The sequence below is a fragment of the Hippopotamus amphibius genome, chromosome 14 (assembly GCF_030028045.1).
Source record: "Hippopotamus amphibius kiboko isolate mHipAmp2 chromosome 14, mHipAmp2.hap2, whole genome shotgun sequence".
Classification (NCBI taxonomy): Eukaryota; Metazoa; Chordata; class Mammalia; order Artiodactyla; family Hippopotamidae; genus Hippopotamus; species Hippopotamus amphibius.
Window position 1 is genome coordinate 56,831,535 of NC_080199.1, and position 15,304 is coordinate 56,846,838.

Here is a 15,304-nt window from a genome sequence, read left to right on the forward strand (position 1 = left end):
GATTGGTCTGTTCATATTTTCTATTTCTTCCTGGTTCAGTCTTGGAAGATTGTATTTTTCTAAGAATTTTTCCATTGCTTCCAGGTTATCCAATTTATTGGCATATAGTTGCTTGCAGTAGTCTCTCATGAACTTTTGTATTTCTGCAGTGTCCATTGTTACTTCTCCTTTTTCATTTCTAATTCTGTTGATTTGGGTCTTCTCCCTTTTTTTTCCTGATGAGTCTGGCTTATGGTTTATCAATTGTGTTTATCATCTCAAAGAACCAGCTTTTAGTTTTACTGATCTTTGCTACAGTTTCCTTCATTTCTTTTTCATTTATTTCTAATCTTATCTTTATGATATCTTTCCTTCTGCTCACATTTGGGGTTTTTTGTTCTTTCTCTAATTGTTTTAGTGTAAGTTTAGGTTGTTTATTTGAGGTTTTTCTTGTTTCTTGAGGTAGGACTGTATTGCTATAAACTTCCCTCTTAGAACTGCTTTTGCTGCATCCCATAGGTTTTGGGTTGTTGTGTTTTGTCATTTTTTTCTAGGTATTTTTTGAATTCCTCTTTAATTTCTTTAGTGATTTCTTGGTTGTTTAACAATGTGTTGTTTAGGCAGGCCCAGCACGCCCAACTTTTCCAGAAAGCTCCGGATAGCACCTCCCGGCCACACCGAACCGGCACTGTGTTTTCTGCATGCCAGGGTCCCTCGTTTTCTTCTGCTGGGTCAGTTATGGCGGCGGTGAAGACCCTGAACCCCAAGGCCGAAGTGGCCCGAGCCCAGGTGGCGCTGGCGGTCAACATCAGTGCGGCCTGAGGGCTGCAGGATGTGCTGAGGACCAACTTGGGGCCTAAGGGCACCATGAAGATGCTTGTTTCTGGTGCTGGAGACATCAAGCTCACTAAAGATGGAAATGTGCTGCTTCACGAAATGCAAATTCAACACCCAACAGCCTCCTTAATAGCCAAAGTAGCAACAGCCCAGGATGACATAACTGGTGATGGTACCAGTTCCAATGTCCTAATTATTGGAGAGCTTCTGAAGCAGGCGGATCTCTACATTTCTGAAGGTCTTCATCCCAGAATAATTACAGAAGGATTTGAAGCTGCAAAGGAAAAGGCACTTCAGTTTTTGGAACAAGTCAAAGTAAGCAAAGAGATGGACAGGGAAACACTGATAGACGTGGCCAGAACATCTCTACGTACTAAAGTTCATGCTGAACTTGCTGATGTCTTAACAGAGGCTGTAGTGGACTCCATTTTAGCCATTAAAAAGCAAGATGAATCTATTGACCTCTTCATGGTTGAGATCACGGAGATGAAACATAAGTCTGAAACTGATACAAGCTTAATCAGAGGTCTTGTTTTGGACCATGGGGCACGGCATCCTGATATGAAGAAGAGAGTGGAAGATGCATACATCCTCACATGCAATGTGTCATTAGAATATGAAAAAACAGAAGTGAATTCTGGCTTTTTTTACAAAAGTGCAGAGGAGAGAGAGAAACTAGTGAAAGCTGAGAGAAAATTCATTGAAGACAGAGTTAAAAAAATAATAGACCTGAAAAAGAAAGTCTGTGGTGATTCAGATAAAGGATTTGTTGTTATTATTCAAAAGGGAATTGACCCCTTTTCCTTAGATGCTCTTGCGAAAGAAGGCATAGTAGCTCTGCGCGGAGCTAAAAGGAGGAATATGGAAAGGCTGACTCTTGCTTGTGGTGGGGTAGCCCTAAATTCTCTTGATGACCTAAATCCTGATTGTTTGGGATATGCAGGACTTGTCTATGAATATACATTGGGAGAAGAGAAGTTCACCTTTATTGAGAAATGTAATAATCCTCACTCGGTCACGTTATTGATCAAAGGACCAAATAAGCACACACTTACTCAAATCAAAGATGCAATAAGAGATGGCTTGAGGGCTGTTAAAAATGCTATTGATGATGGCTATGTAGCTGCAGGTGCTGGTGCAGTGGAAGTGGCAATGGCAGAAGCCCTGATTAAATACAAACCCCGTGTAAAGGGCAGGGCCCAACCTGGAGTTCAAGCATTTGCTGATGCGTTGCTCATCATTCCCAAGGTTCTTGCTCAGAACTCCGGTTTTGACCTTCAGGAAACACTAGTTAAAGTTCAAGCAGAACATTCAGAGTCAGGTCAACTTGTGGGTGTGGACTTGAACACAGGTGAGCCAATGGTCGCAGCAGAAGTAGGCATACGGGATAACTACTGTTTAAAGAAACAGCTTCTTCATTCCTGCACTGTGATTGCCACCAACATTCTGCTGGTTGATGAGATCATGAGAGCTGGAATGTCTTCTCTAAAAGGTTGAGTTGAAGCTTCCCTTGTATCATCTGAATCATGAAGACTCTACAGAGTGATCTTAAGAATATGACCATGGAAATTTTGTCCAAGCTTCAAACAGTTTTCAAAGGATTTTCTTTACCCATATAAAAAAAGGAGAGAATGCTGGCACCTATTCAGGTCCTAAAGTTCTGAAATTATAATTGCAGTATTTTTTAAATTGCACTGCAGTGTACACATATAGCAGGCCATACTTACCCAATAAACAGGATGTTTTGTTCTACCTTCTGTGAGATAAAAATACATGTTAGATAAGCATATGTTATCTACCTTGTTACTAAATATTCCTTGAAAAACAAACAAACAAAAAAAACAATATATTGTTTAGCCTCCATGTGTCTGTATTTTTTACAGTTTTTTTTCATGTAATTGATATCTAGTCTCATGGCATTGTGGTCAGAAAAGATGCTTGATACAATTTCAATTTTCTTGAATTTACCAAGGCTTGATTTGTGACCCAAGATGTGATCTATCCTCGATAAAGTTCCATGTGCACTTGAGAAGAAAGTGTATTCTGTAGTTTTTGGATGGAATGTCCTATAAATATCAATTAAGATGGTCTAATGTATCATTTAGGGCTTCTGTTTCCTTATTTATTTTCTGTTTGGATGATCTGGCTATTGGTGAAAGTGGGGTGTTCAAGTCTCCTACTATTACTTTGTTACTGTCGATTTCCCCTTTTATGGTTGTTAGCATTTGCCTTATGTATTGAGGTGCTCCTATGTTGGGTGCATAGATATTTACAATTGTTATATCTTCTTCTTGGATGCATCTCTTGATCATCATGTAGTGTCCTTCCTTGTCTCTTATAATAGTCTTTACTTTAAAGTCTAATGTGTCTGACATGAGTATTCTCCTCCAGCTTTCTTTTGACTTCCATTTGCATGGAATATCTTTTTCCAACCCCTTACTTTCAGTCTGTATGTGTCCCTAGTTCTGAAGTGGGTTTCTTGTAGACAGCATATATAAGGGTCATGTTTTTGTATCCATTCAGGCAGTCTGTGTCTTTTGGTTGGAGCATTTAATCCATTTATATTTAAGGTAATTATTGACATGTATGTTCCTATTACCATTTTCTGAATTGTTTTGGGTTTGTTTTTGTAGGTTTTTTCCTTCTCTGTGTTTCCTGCCTAGAAAAGTTCCTTTAGCAATTGCTGTAAGGCTGGTTTGGTGGTGCTGAATTCTCTTCACTTTTGCTTGTCTGGAAAGCTTTTGATTTCTCCCTCAAATCTGAATGAGATTCTTGCTGGTGAGAGTATTCTTGGCTGTAGGTTTTTCTCTTTCAAGACTTTCAGTATATCCTGCCACTCCCTTCTGGCCTGCAGAGTTTCTGTAGAAAGATCAGCTGTTATCCTTATGGGTTTTCCCTTATATGTTATTTGTTGCCTTTCTCTTGCTGCTTTTGATACTTTGTGTTTAGTTTTCATTAGTTTGATTAATATCTGCCTTGATGTGTTTCTCCTTGGGTTTATTTTGTATGGGACTCTCTGCACTCTTGGACTTGATTAATTATTTCCTTTCCCATGTTGGTAAAGAATTCCACTATAACCTCTTCAAATATTTCCTCAGACCCTTTCTTTTTTTCTTCTTCTGGGATGCATATGATTCGAATGTTGGTGCACTTAATGTTGTCACTGTGGTCTCTGAGACTGTCTTCTATTCTTTTTATTCTTCTTTTTACTGCTCTGTGGTTGTTATTTCCACCATTCTATCTCCCAACTCACTTACCTGTTCTTCTGCCTCAGTTATTATGTTGTTTATACAATCTAGAGTATTTTTAATTTCAGATATTGTGTTGTTCATTACTGTTTGTTCACTCTTTAGTTCTCTTAGGTCCTTATTAAATGTTTCTTGTATTTCCTGTATTTTGTTATAGAGATTTTGCATCATCTTTACTATCATTACTCTGCATTCTTTTTCAGGCAATTTGCCTTTTACCTTTTCATTTATTTGGTCTTGTTGGTTTTTATCTTGCTCCTTTGCCTGCAAGGTGTTTCTTTGTTTTCTCATTTTGTCTAATTTATAGTATTTGCTGTCTCCTTTCCCTATGCTGCCTAGCAGTAATTCCTCTTGTTTCTGCTCTCTGCCCTCTGCAGTGGGGTTAGTCCAACATCTTGAGTAGGCTTCCTCATGGGAGGGTCTGATGACTGCTTTCTGTTGTGTGGACCTGAGTCTTTTCCCTCTGATGAGCAGAGCCATGTCAGGTGGTACATTTTAGGATATCTTTGAGCTTAATATGGCTTTAGGTAGTCCGTGTGCCGATGGGTGGGTTTGTGCTCCTGTCTTGTTTGTATTTGGTGTGAGGTATCCAGCACTGGCAGCTGCTGGCAGTCAGGTGAAGCCAAGTCTTAGACTCTGATAGAGGCCTCCATGAGAATTCTGTGCAGTTAATCTTCCCTGTGCTTGAGGACTCACTAGTGGTCTAGCATCCTGGACTCAGTGCTCCTTCCCCAGCACTTCCAACTTGACTTCTGGCAGAGGAATGCAGACTCCAGAGGTCGCTTGTTCCAGCAACAGAGGGGATTAAAAAAGACTATCCAAGCCCCACACTAATGGCAAAAGGTTAAGTCAAACAAATACTAAATCAAGGAAACACATACACATCCAAGAAGCACAAAAACCAAACCCAATAGAACATAAAGCACTAGAACAACCTGACAGAAGAACCACAGAACGCAATCAGACAATCAGAGAGAAAACCAACAGAAATTCAGAATGAGAAAAAAAAAAAAACCCACAAAAACACAAAACCAAGGAAATTATGAGAAAGAGGATCAAATACAACAAAGGGCAAGAGAACAACCAGACAGACTGAAGATCCCCAAAATGAAATCAAACAATTACAATTAGAACTAAGGGGATAAAGACAAAACCTAATAACAAAACACAAAGCAATGTGTCATCTGAAGAATAAAGCGAGGAAACAGAACAGACCAATAATACTGATTAAAAGTATAAGATAAAAGAAACTAAAAAGGGATAGAACACAGAACAACAGAAAAGCATAGTAAAACTGGAAATATAAAAAGAAAAAAAATAGAAATGTATAAAAGATGAAGAAAAGACAATAGGGGAGATAAACTCAGCACAACAAAAAAGCTAGCTAGAAACAGAAACATATAAAAAGGCTAAAAATAAAAATAGAAGTAAAAAATAGAATAAAAAACGTTATAAACCTGAAGGTCCCTTAGGACTAAGATCATAATTAAAAAAAGAAAAAAGAAAAAAAGCTTGAACTGACCATAGAATGGATCAGATCAATGGAATCAATAATAATAATTCTGTTTCCTTGGGGTCTCAGCTGTAAGTGTCCTTGTATCCACCTTGGGCCTCAGGCCAGCTTTGCCTCCCCAAGTGGCCCACTTCTGCCTCTGGGTTGGACTCTGGACCTGCTGTGGGTCCTATGGGGTCCACTTAGGCTCCGATCTGGCCCAATTCCTGTGTATGCTTGCTCCCACAGACCACATCTGCCAGAGGTAGACCTTTTTCATTTGTGGGAACATTCATTGTCTACTCAGATATTCCAAAGACATAGGGTCTACCTAGCTGATCACAGGGATTTAGTTTGCAGCATGTATATCTGATAGAAAGATTTTAGAACTTCTTCCTTAGTCCCTCTGTCCCTGGTGTTCAGCTTTGGTTTTGTTCCTGCTTCTGTGTGTGGTCTAACTGCCAGAGTCTGGTACTGAGGCTGCCTTGGAGCTCTTTGGGTCTGCCTCAGTGAGGGTTTCCTTTATTGCTCATCTGCAGATGGAGGTATGTGGGAAGAGAGAGGCTTTGATAGTGGCTCCTCTCCTGCATGTGACTCAACAGTAGCGCCCTGCTTGGAACATGGGAGCCCCAGGGATGATGCTGAATGAGCAGGGATGCCAGCAGCATGGGTATAGGAAATCTGGCCTTGGTGTGGTTCTTTACTGGTGCCCGGTGCAAGGCACCTGATGGGCAGCCCTTGGGGGCTTTTTGTATTACTCTGCAAGCAGCAGAGCTTCCTTTATTATTTGTCTGTAGGTGCTGGTGTTTGAGGAGAGAGAGGGTTCAATAGTCACTCCTTCCCCTGGGTGTGAGTGAGCAGTAGCGCCCTGCCTGGGTCGTGGGAGCCTTGGTGGCAGTGGCAGTGCCTATTGCAGAGGGACGCTGGTGGGCTCTGGTGTAAGCAGAATGTCTCCAGAGCTGGGCCACCCTGTGGACTTCTTCTGGCTCTTGGCTGCAGGCACACCAGGTCAGCCCCACCAGGGAGCTTTTTCTATCCCTTGTCAACTGCAGCAGCCAGGCCCAGAGGGGGCCTCCCTTTGTTCATCACAGGCGCTGAAAGAGAGGCTACAACACTGGCTCCTCCCCGCTGTGTGTGACTCCACGGTAGCCCCCTGCTTGGCTCACGGGAGCTCTGGCAGTGGTGGCATTGCCTATTGCAGAGGGAAGCTGGAGGGTTCGGGTGTAAGCAGAATGTCTCCAGAGCTGGGCCACTCTGCAGATTTCTTCTGGCTCTTGGCTGCTGGCACATGAGGTCAGCCCTGTCAGGGGGCTTTTTCTATCACTTGTCGACTGCAACAGCCAGGCCCAGTGAGGGCCTCCCTTTGTTTGTCACAGGCACTGAGAGCGAGAGAGAGAGAGAGCAAGAGCACACCTGTGGCTCCTCTCCCTGCTTGTGAGCCAGTAGTAGCGAGCCGCCACCATGGCCTCCCAGCTTTCCGCGGTAGGCACTCTCCCCTGTGGATTTCTTCCCTCCTGTCCCCTCAGTCTGTCTCCCCACAGCCAACAATGTTTCTCACCCTGAGTCAGCTCTCCAGTTCCCACATTCCAACTCCCAGACCTCCTGTTCAGCTGGGAACCCATGTCTCAGTCCGGGACATGCAGAGCCATGGTATGGACCTTCTGTGTGTTTCTCACTCTTTCCCGTCTGCCACAGACCAACCACTTCACCCTCTTTGGACAGTCCCAAATGCCTCCCTTCTAACCCAATCAAATTCTCCAATGGAGAGGGGGTTTCCCCGTCAGATAAGGGAGGTTTCCCCAAATTCAGCAATCTTTCCTCCGTTTCAGCTCCCCCCACCCCAGGATGTAGGAATCGTCCCTTTCCTTTCTTCTCCTCCTCTTTCTCCTTTTTTTCCCCTCTGTCCTACCCAGTTATGTCAGGATCTTTGCAGTCCTTTCTGGTGTCCAAGGTCTTCTGCTGGTGTTCAGTCAGTTTTCTGTGGGAATTATTGCATCTTTTGATGTATTCCTGATGTATCTGTGGAGAGGGATGCATTCCATGTCCTTCTACTGTGCCACCATCTTTCCCCCACCACAGCCTGTTTTTATAAATAATGTTTCACTGGGAAACAATGACACCTGTTTGCTTATATATTGTTTACATACTGTTTAGGATGCTTTCATGCTCCAATATCAGAGTTACGCAGATCTGGCAGAGATTGTGTGGCCCACAAAGGCTAAAATAGTTACTATCTGTCCCTTTGCAGAAAATGTTTGCTGATCCCTGAATTAGAAACACACTTATGGGCCAGATTCAGGGACCTTAGACTATGTCTTGCTGTCCTACAATGTCAATCATACTCAACATACAGATTAAACCTCCAAGCTTTCCTTTTCTATTCCAATTTACCCCACTTCTATAATCTGAATTAAGATTAGCCCTCAAATTCTGCGTAACCTATTCAAGCTCACTTATTTAAGATCTTCTGCCTATCTGACTATGGTATCTAGTAACTAAGAATGCAGAGACTGACTGTTCCTCAATTTACATTCTTCTCCTCTTCCTTTTAGTAACATACTCCCCTGAGTTTAGGCTGGGCACAGGACTGCCTACTTAGAGACAATATTGCCCAGCCTCCCTTGCAGCTAGTATGGCCAACTGATGATGTTCTGGAAAATGGAATGTGAGCAGCATGATGTGTGCAATTCAGAGTTTCTGCTCTTGGAATAAAACTGAGTGCTCTCACTTCCTCTACCCGCCCCTCCACTGGGTTGGAATATGGATGTAGAGGGGATGCACCAACTCTGATCACACAGACAAGGACAATGTGTACGAGGGCAAAAAGAAGGAACCTGGGCCACCTTTCAACCTCACAGAGCATTCCTCTCCTCCTGACTGCTTTCAATTCAGACTTTTCTGTGAGAGAAATAAACCTTTCATCTTTTTTACACTACATTTGGATCACTCTTAAAGCAGGCAATCCAACATCAGAACAATTTCACTCAGCTTCTCTCCATGTCTTGTTTTTCCTGAATACTCAGTTTAGATTTCCTCTTCCAGAATCTGCCCTCAACCCATCTCTATTCACTTTCAATCACTTTCCCTAAACTCTAAGCCTTACTCTGAAACCTCACCCTTTCTTAGGACCCTCATCTTTCCACTCCCTTCTCCCCTCTTTCCATCTCTGTTTTTCCTTGTCTTCCATGAAAGAAAAACAGTTTTCCAGCCCTTCTGATGCATTCCTTCTTCTCCATTTTCTGCTTTTCTTTCCTTGTTACTCCAACAAGGAACTAAGCTACTGAGGACACAGTACTTCTTAGGGAGCAGAAGAAGTGGAGAAGCGGAGTTTAAAAAGACTTATTTCTCTTTAGTGGTAAAGTGGATAAGGCCATAAATACAGCTATTAATTTTTAGCAGTTTCACAATGGCAAAAGTTAAAAATTTGGAATATGATGAATCTAATAATATGAAAGTGCTATTAGTTCACTATGAGGGCCACTGAGCATTGAGTAAGTGGTGAGTTAGATGAAGTATTCAGGATGCAGGGAATTGATTGAATTGAATGGTTTTGACTCAAGGCCAAGAGACCAGTTAGGATGCGAGAAATCCCCAGTCTAGGGTGATGCAGTGAAAATAGAAAATAGGAGAGCGTATTCACCAGATGTTTTTTTTAATACATACTTTAAAATTTTTAAAAATTTTAATACAATTTTTAAAAGTTACTTTCCATTTACAGTTATTACGAAACATTGGCTATACTCTCCGTGTTGTACAATACATCCTTAAGCCTCCACCAGATGTTTAAAGGAAGAAAAGTTTTGATGGCAGCTTGAATATAGAAGCTCCATAGTTGTCTTCCTAATAAGAATATTTGGTCTGGGTATAAGGAATTTAAAGGAGGGAACAGAAATAAGTAAATATATTTCCAGGGTGCAGGGCAGTATAATTACGCAAATGAAATCACAAGTATGCAAATAAGTGAATCTGGATGAAATGTCACGTCATACATAAAATGGTTAACACACTTTCCAAAGGGCACGTCAGGTACATGCTGATGAACTGAGCTCTGTTCTAGCATGAACTGTTTCAGATTTGGGGCACTTCAGTGAATAGGTTAAGTTTAGCCTGCTTTTAGTTTCTCTCTACAATCCCCTCTAAGTTCTTTTCCATGACATCAGGCCCTCAATGATTATTAAATCAATCTAATGAAATAAAAGCCTTTCCTCATCTAACTAATATTGTGTGAATCATCCCCAACCTTTTGTCTCTCTGGAAGCTTTCTTCACGATCCAGTGTAGTTGAAATTAGAATCCTCCTCACAATGTAAAAAGAAAATAAAATTTTTTTACTCTACTTCTACAAACTGAGAGTCTTACTTACAAACAAAAGCAATGTGGATTAGTGGATAGAATGCTGGCTCTGCATCAGAAGACCTGGGCTGAAGTCTGGTGCCACCATCTGCCAGCCATATGTAATCTAAATATTACCAAGTCCCATGTGCTCACGGCTGCAGAAAAGCCAAAACACTGCAAACAATTTCAATTTTTGCTAATGTCTTAAGAAAATTTTAAAAGTCTTAGTATATTCTTAATGTAAATTTAAACATTACAGTCCTTTTCAGACAGCTCTCTTGTGTCTGTATGGGGAGTAGCAAAAAGCCTCTGCTCCATCTCATTCACTTCCTCCCTCCCATGCATTCTCCCTACATGGACCTCACCCCTTCCATGAGTAGACCCTCTCGTCGCTAGAATCAGCACATGACCTCCACTCTGCACACTAGCTGGGGTGAGGAGGGAGTCTCTTAATCTTTCCACATTGACAATCGCTGAATTTTTCTCTAACCTTCTCCTGAGTCTTCATTTCAATATCTCTAAATGGGGGATTCTACCTGCCTAATCTACTCCACAAGATTGTTCTGAAGGCTCTATGTCACATTGGATGCAAAAGTGTTTTTGAATGTGTTCCACTATTGTACAAGTTTAAGTGGAAAGTCATCATTATTTTTAGGCCTAGTGTTTCCTTTCACTTTCTATGGACTTCCTTTGTCAGGTGAAAAATGCTCCAACTTCTCGCATTGCGGGATGTCTGCGGGGTGAGAAGAATACTCTTCCTGACCTCTGGGTCTCCCTTAAGCAACATCCCTCCCTTTCCTTCCCTACAGAGTGAAGCTCTGGGGAAGCACTGTCCACATTCATTACTTCTCCTTCTTCACCATCATTTAATGCTCCCTGTTTCCCACCTACTCCACTAACCTTCTGCTTCTGGCACGGGCATCAATGGCTGACAAATCAACCAAACACTGCTGTGTCCATCCCCTTCCTCCCTTTGATTCCGTTTCTCCTGGCTTTGCTTTTACCTCTCCATCATACCCCCTCCCAGCCTTCTCTACACTAAGATCCCTTCAATGTCTGCATGACCCTGGGATATTCCTGTTGATTGCAACACTTACCAGTTCATACTGAGCACCTACTATGCATCAGACACCTGCCATTTCCCATCTCATCTTCCCATCAATCCTATGATGTAGCCTTTGTTATCCCCATCTTACAGATGAGGAAACAGACTCCAGAAGGATAAGTGCTAGCCAAGATTATATAGCCCTTGAAGCTGGAATTCAAACTCCAGTCCTTGCTCTCCAAAGCCAGGATGCCTCCCTCTTCTCTTCAGACTCCCTGAGTTTAAATCTTGGCTTTGCCATTTACTTGCTGATCTCAAATCACCCCTTATTTAAGCTCTCTAACATCCATTTCTTCATCAGTGAAATGAGGATAACAGCATAGAGCTTTCAGAGTTGTTGTGAGGATCTGATTATATAATGCTTGTGAACAACTCAGCAGAGTGGCTAGCACTTCGTAAACCTCAACAAATATTACTATTGCTTTTGGTTATTATGCTCAGTACCATTTTCTGTCTCATCTGTCTATACACCTGTTCCCCGGGCAGCCTCATCTATACATTCTGCTTCCAATAGCATCTACATGTGAAAAAGCCCCTCTCTCTATAGCCAGTCTAGACTTCTCTGCCAAATGCTAGACCATACTTCCAGTCATTGGCTGGATTTCCTCCATTTGATAACCCAAGTACACCTCACATGTGACAAACTCACAGCACAACTCCTCCTCCTCCGCCGCCATACCTACTTCTCTGAATCCCCGAGGTTGGAGACTGACATGAGTCATAAACTTGGGCTTTGTCTGACTCCCCTATCTCCCCCTTTCAGCTCATTACACCAGTCACCTAATCCTTCCTTCTAATCATCCCTCTGTTTCATCCAGCCTCTCCTAGATGTTTTCAATGTCTCTGCTATTCTGTCTTTATTCAAATGTTTGATATTCATCACGGATTTTTCCACTAATTTTGATTTTCTAAAATACTCCATTAAAATATTATTTATGTTGATTATCAGAGGTCTTGGTGCCCCTTAAATTTTGCATCCAAGATAAGTGCCTTACTTGCCTTACTCTGCTACCAAGTTTTTTCCCAATGCAGCTCCCTACAGTGTCCTGCCAAAATGACATCGCTAAAACATACTCAACGACACACTCTTGCTTAAATGCCCTCACTGGTTCCCCAAGCCTTCCAATCCCACACTACCTCCACCCTTGCCCCACGGACCCTGTGATTTAGCAACAGGAATCCATTTCCTTTCCCTACTTTTACATTTCTGTGCCTTTGGAAAATGTGGCAAGTGATCTTTTTGGCACTGCTTTAGTTAACCTAGGATTGGTTAGGAATTTGTTATACTTTCAAATAGCTGGATGTTTATGCATTCACTGATAAAACTTAAATTTCAACTATATTTTATTAAAATCCTTCTGAAATTTATTATACTTCTCTGCAGTCTTCCATATAATATATTTATAATTTAGAACATTCTCAATGGCTCAGCCTTATCATTCTAAGCACCAGTTATGGTACTGTGCTATAATCCAGTGATGCCAGCCTCAGGAGTCACTGAAATTTATGTCATCTTGCCCCTAAATTCAATGCTCATATATAATTCATTCTTTTCCTTATTTTGTTACAATCTTCAACTTGGAGTATCTTCTTGCTCCTCCCGATCTTTGCTCTCTGCTGTCACTGGTTCTGCTTCCTATGAGTCATTCCTAATTACCTAGCCTCATTCCATTTCCCTTGTCCATGTCAATCCCACCTTGACCTTGCTCTCTGCCACTGTCTCCACTAATTCTGCTTTCCCAGTACTTCCTGGAATTGGCACTCACGGAGCTTGATAATTACAACCTTTGCCAACCTATGACTGCACTCTTCTCTTCTGCTCTGTTAACTGATTCATCTCTTTTATTATTCAATCTTTTTATCTTTATCTTATGTCCTTTTGCTCCTGAGTTTGCCATTGTTCTGGCTGCTTGAGAGGTGCCGAATATATATATAACTGTGGCTATGTAATCCATAGGTTAACTCTCAAGCTATTTCTGCCATGGCATTTCTCCACAGAGGGGATCGTGGGCAGAGGTTAAGAAAGCATTCTAACCTCAAGCATCTGAAGGACTTGGCATCCTCTGTCCTTGCCCTCTATGTCTGTGCTCATCACAGAACTCCAATCCTAAATTCTTAAGGTGGGGTAGAATAGAGAGACACGGAAAACTAGTATATGCAACCAAAGTGTGTGATTACTGAGGGGAATATTGAGTCAATGAATCCTACCCATGTTAGAATAAACTCACTATAAGTTCTTTTGGTTCCTTGTTAAAATAGGAGAAGGCAGGGTAATGAGGAAACTCTGGAGTTCATACACAGCTAGAAAGTAGCTTTAGGCCCCCTCTGCTTCTGTAAAACTTGCTTGCTGCACTAGACTGAGGACAAAATACTCTATCAATCAACTGGAACCTAAAAGATGATCAGATAAGTATGGAATGTTCTGTTCCTGCCTCTGCTCGCCTTTGTTTGAAAACCCTTTGCATGTAACCCCTAGCAACTGCCCTGCTCTGTAACCACCTGTAACCTATGGAAACTGAGTAGCCAATCAATTAATGGCAACTATAGCCAATCAATTAATACCAACAATAGCCAATCAATTAATGCCAACTGTAGCTACATGTCTTAACCTATATAAGGAGAGAATTCACCTGGAACGGGGCCCAGAATTTTGGAGCGTTAGCTCGTCTGGGTCCGCTGGCTCAATAAACCTGAGTTCTCCAACCCTCTGAGTGTGGTGCTTGGTTTCTCGTGGGATCGATTTCTGCAACAAGGGGATTACTCAGAATGCCAACGGGCCCCTATTTTGGGGTGCATTAAAGGGCTTCAGCAGGTGATGAGTTAGTTTTTATTACTAAGAGTTTACTTGTAATGATGAAATTATAAAATACAGAAAATAGCCACACTAACAAAGTATAAAAACACTGAGACTCTGGAAAGCTCCTCAACAATCTGTACTGTGACAGAAACTAGTCAGAAAAAGATTTTTAAATAGAGCCTTTCCTAGTGACTAAGATACTGAAGAAAAACATGCATGGAGTAGAATCTGAAAGTTTTTGATTGCTTACTTTTCAGGTCATTATCCTCTTAAAAAAATAAAGCAAGCAGGGGCCAGTAAAGAAGGTATACTACTTCTTGCATACTGAACACAAATAAGTCTTTTTTGTTTGTTTCCACAGTATTCCCCACCCGACTCTCTATGTCCTTGAAAAGAAACGTGGCATGATGAAATAACAAGGGCTTAGCCAGAAAGATCCAGTTGACCTTAGCCCCACCATTTATTTCCTGGGTGGCCTTAAGCATGTCACCTTAACACAGTGAGCCCAAAAAAGGGTTCCTAAAGTGCACATCTAAGGATGCCTCTGAGGACTGAACAAGAGAATGTGCACAGGACCTTTAGTTCAGTGCCTGGCACGTGGTGGGCACTCAGAGAACATAGGTTCCCCTCACCTCTTCCTCCTCTGAACTTTCACATCATCTATGCCAGGGGTCAGAACCTGGTATCAAAGTCTTTACCTTCATCCTGTACCAACACTTGCTCTCAAGAATGGAACTAAGGAAACATTTCTTCACAACATGAAAATAATGGCCCAGTGAAAGAAGCAAATTCTAAGAGCTCAATTTTGTGGGATGACTATTAGGCCCAGATTCTTGGTATGGCCTCTTTTGAAAACTTCATTTGTTAACAGCTTCTTTCCCTTGCTGAAGAAAGTAGGACTGGGATGATTTGGGGGAGCAGTGAGGCATTTAGTTAGTATAGACTGCAGGGTACCCATGGGGACATAAAGAGAAGTCAGATTGAAATGCAGATGGAGGCCATTTTGAGGAGGATTTGAAACACTAAGCAGAGAAATCTGTTATAATTTGGTAGATGAAGAGGTGGCACCCACGTGTGCAAGAGGGAGAAAGTGAGTCTGGAGCTGTACTGCACAGCAGTTTCTTTCACTGTGATGTGTATATAATGGGGAGCTTTTGCCAACCCTGGCCTAAACGTTTCTGAAAGCAAGGAACAGGAACAAACCACTAAGGACTTGGTGGCTGCCTGGATGCAGAGGAACAAATACATCAAGGGCAGTTTACACATAAAAACAAAAAAATACATGGGGCTTTGAAACCTTCTAGTGCTCCTGGTCACCCTTTTCAACGCAGCAATGGACTCAGCATTGTGAGGAGCTCAGCTCTCTCCTTCTTGGCACGAAGTCTGAGACCCAGTGTGTCTGGGACGGTGCACATTGCCCAGAGGCAGTCATGGCGTTCACTAATCTACTCTTGGATCGGGATCTAGATCTGGAGACTTTCCTCCTCTTATAATTGAGGGGAAAACTGGAAG

The 15,304-nt window shown here is 41.9% G+C and overlaps 1 protein-coding gene across 1 annotated transcript; it reads left to right on the forward strand.

Moving 5' to 3' along the window:
• Positions 1–692: 692 nt before the first annotated feature.
• On the forward strand, positions 693–2,562 carry LOC130836007 (T-complex protein 1 subunit zeta-like). Its single transcript, XM_057707996.1, has one exon. It carries the CDS (start codon positions 847–849, stop codon positions 2,311–2,313), a length of 1,467 nt encoding a protein of 488 aa, XP_057563979.1. The 5' UTR covers positions 693–846; the 3' UTR covers positions 2,314–2,562.
• Positions 2,563–15,304: the final 12,742 nt, after the last annotated feature.

What these genes read in the sequence shown, in the direction of transcription:
- LOC130836007 (XM_057707996.1), top strand. Translation starts at nt 847, where the DNA reads ATGAAGATGCTTGTTTCTGGTGCTGGAGACATCAAGCTCACTAAAGAT.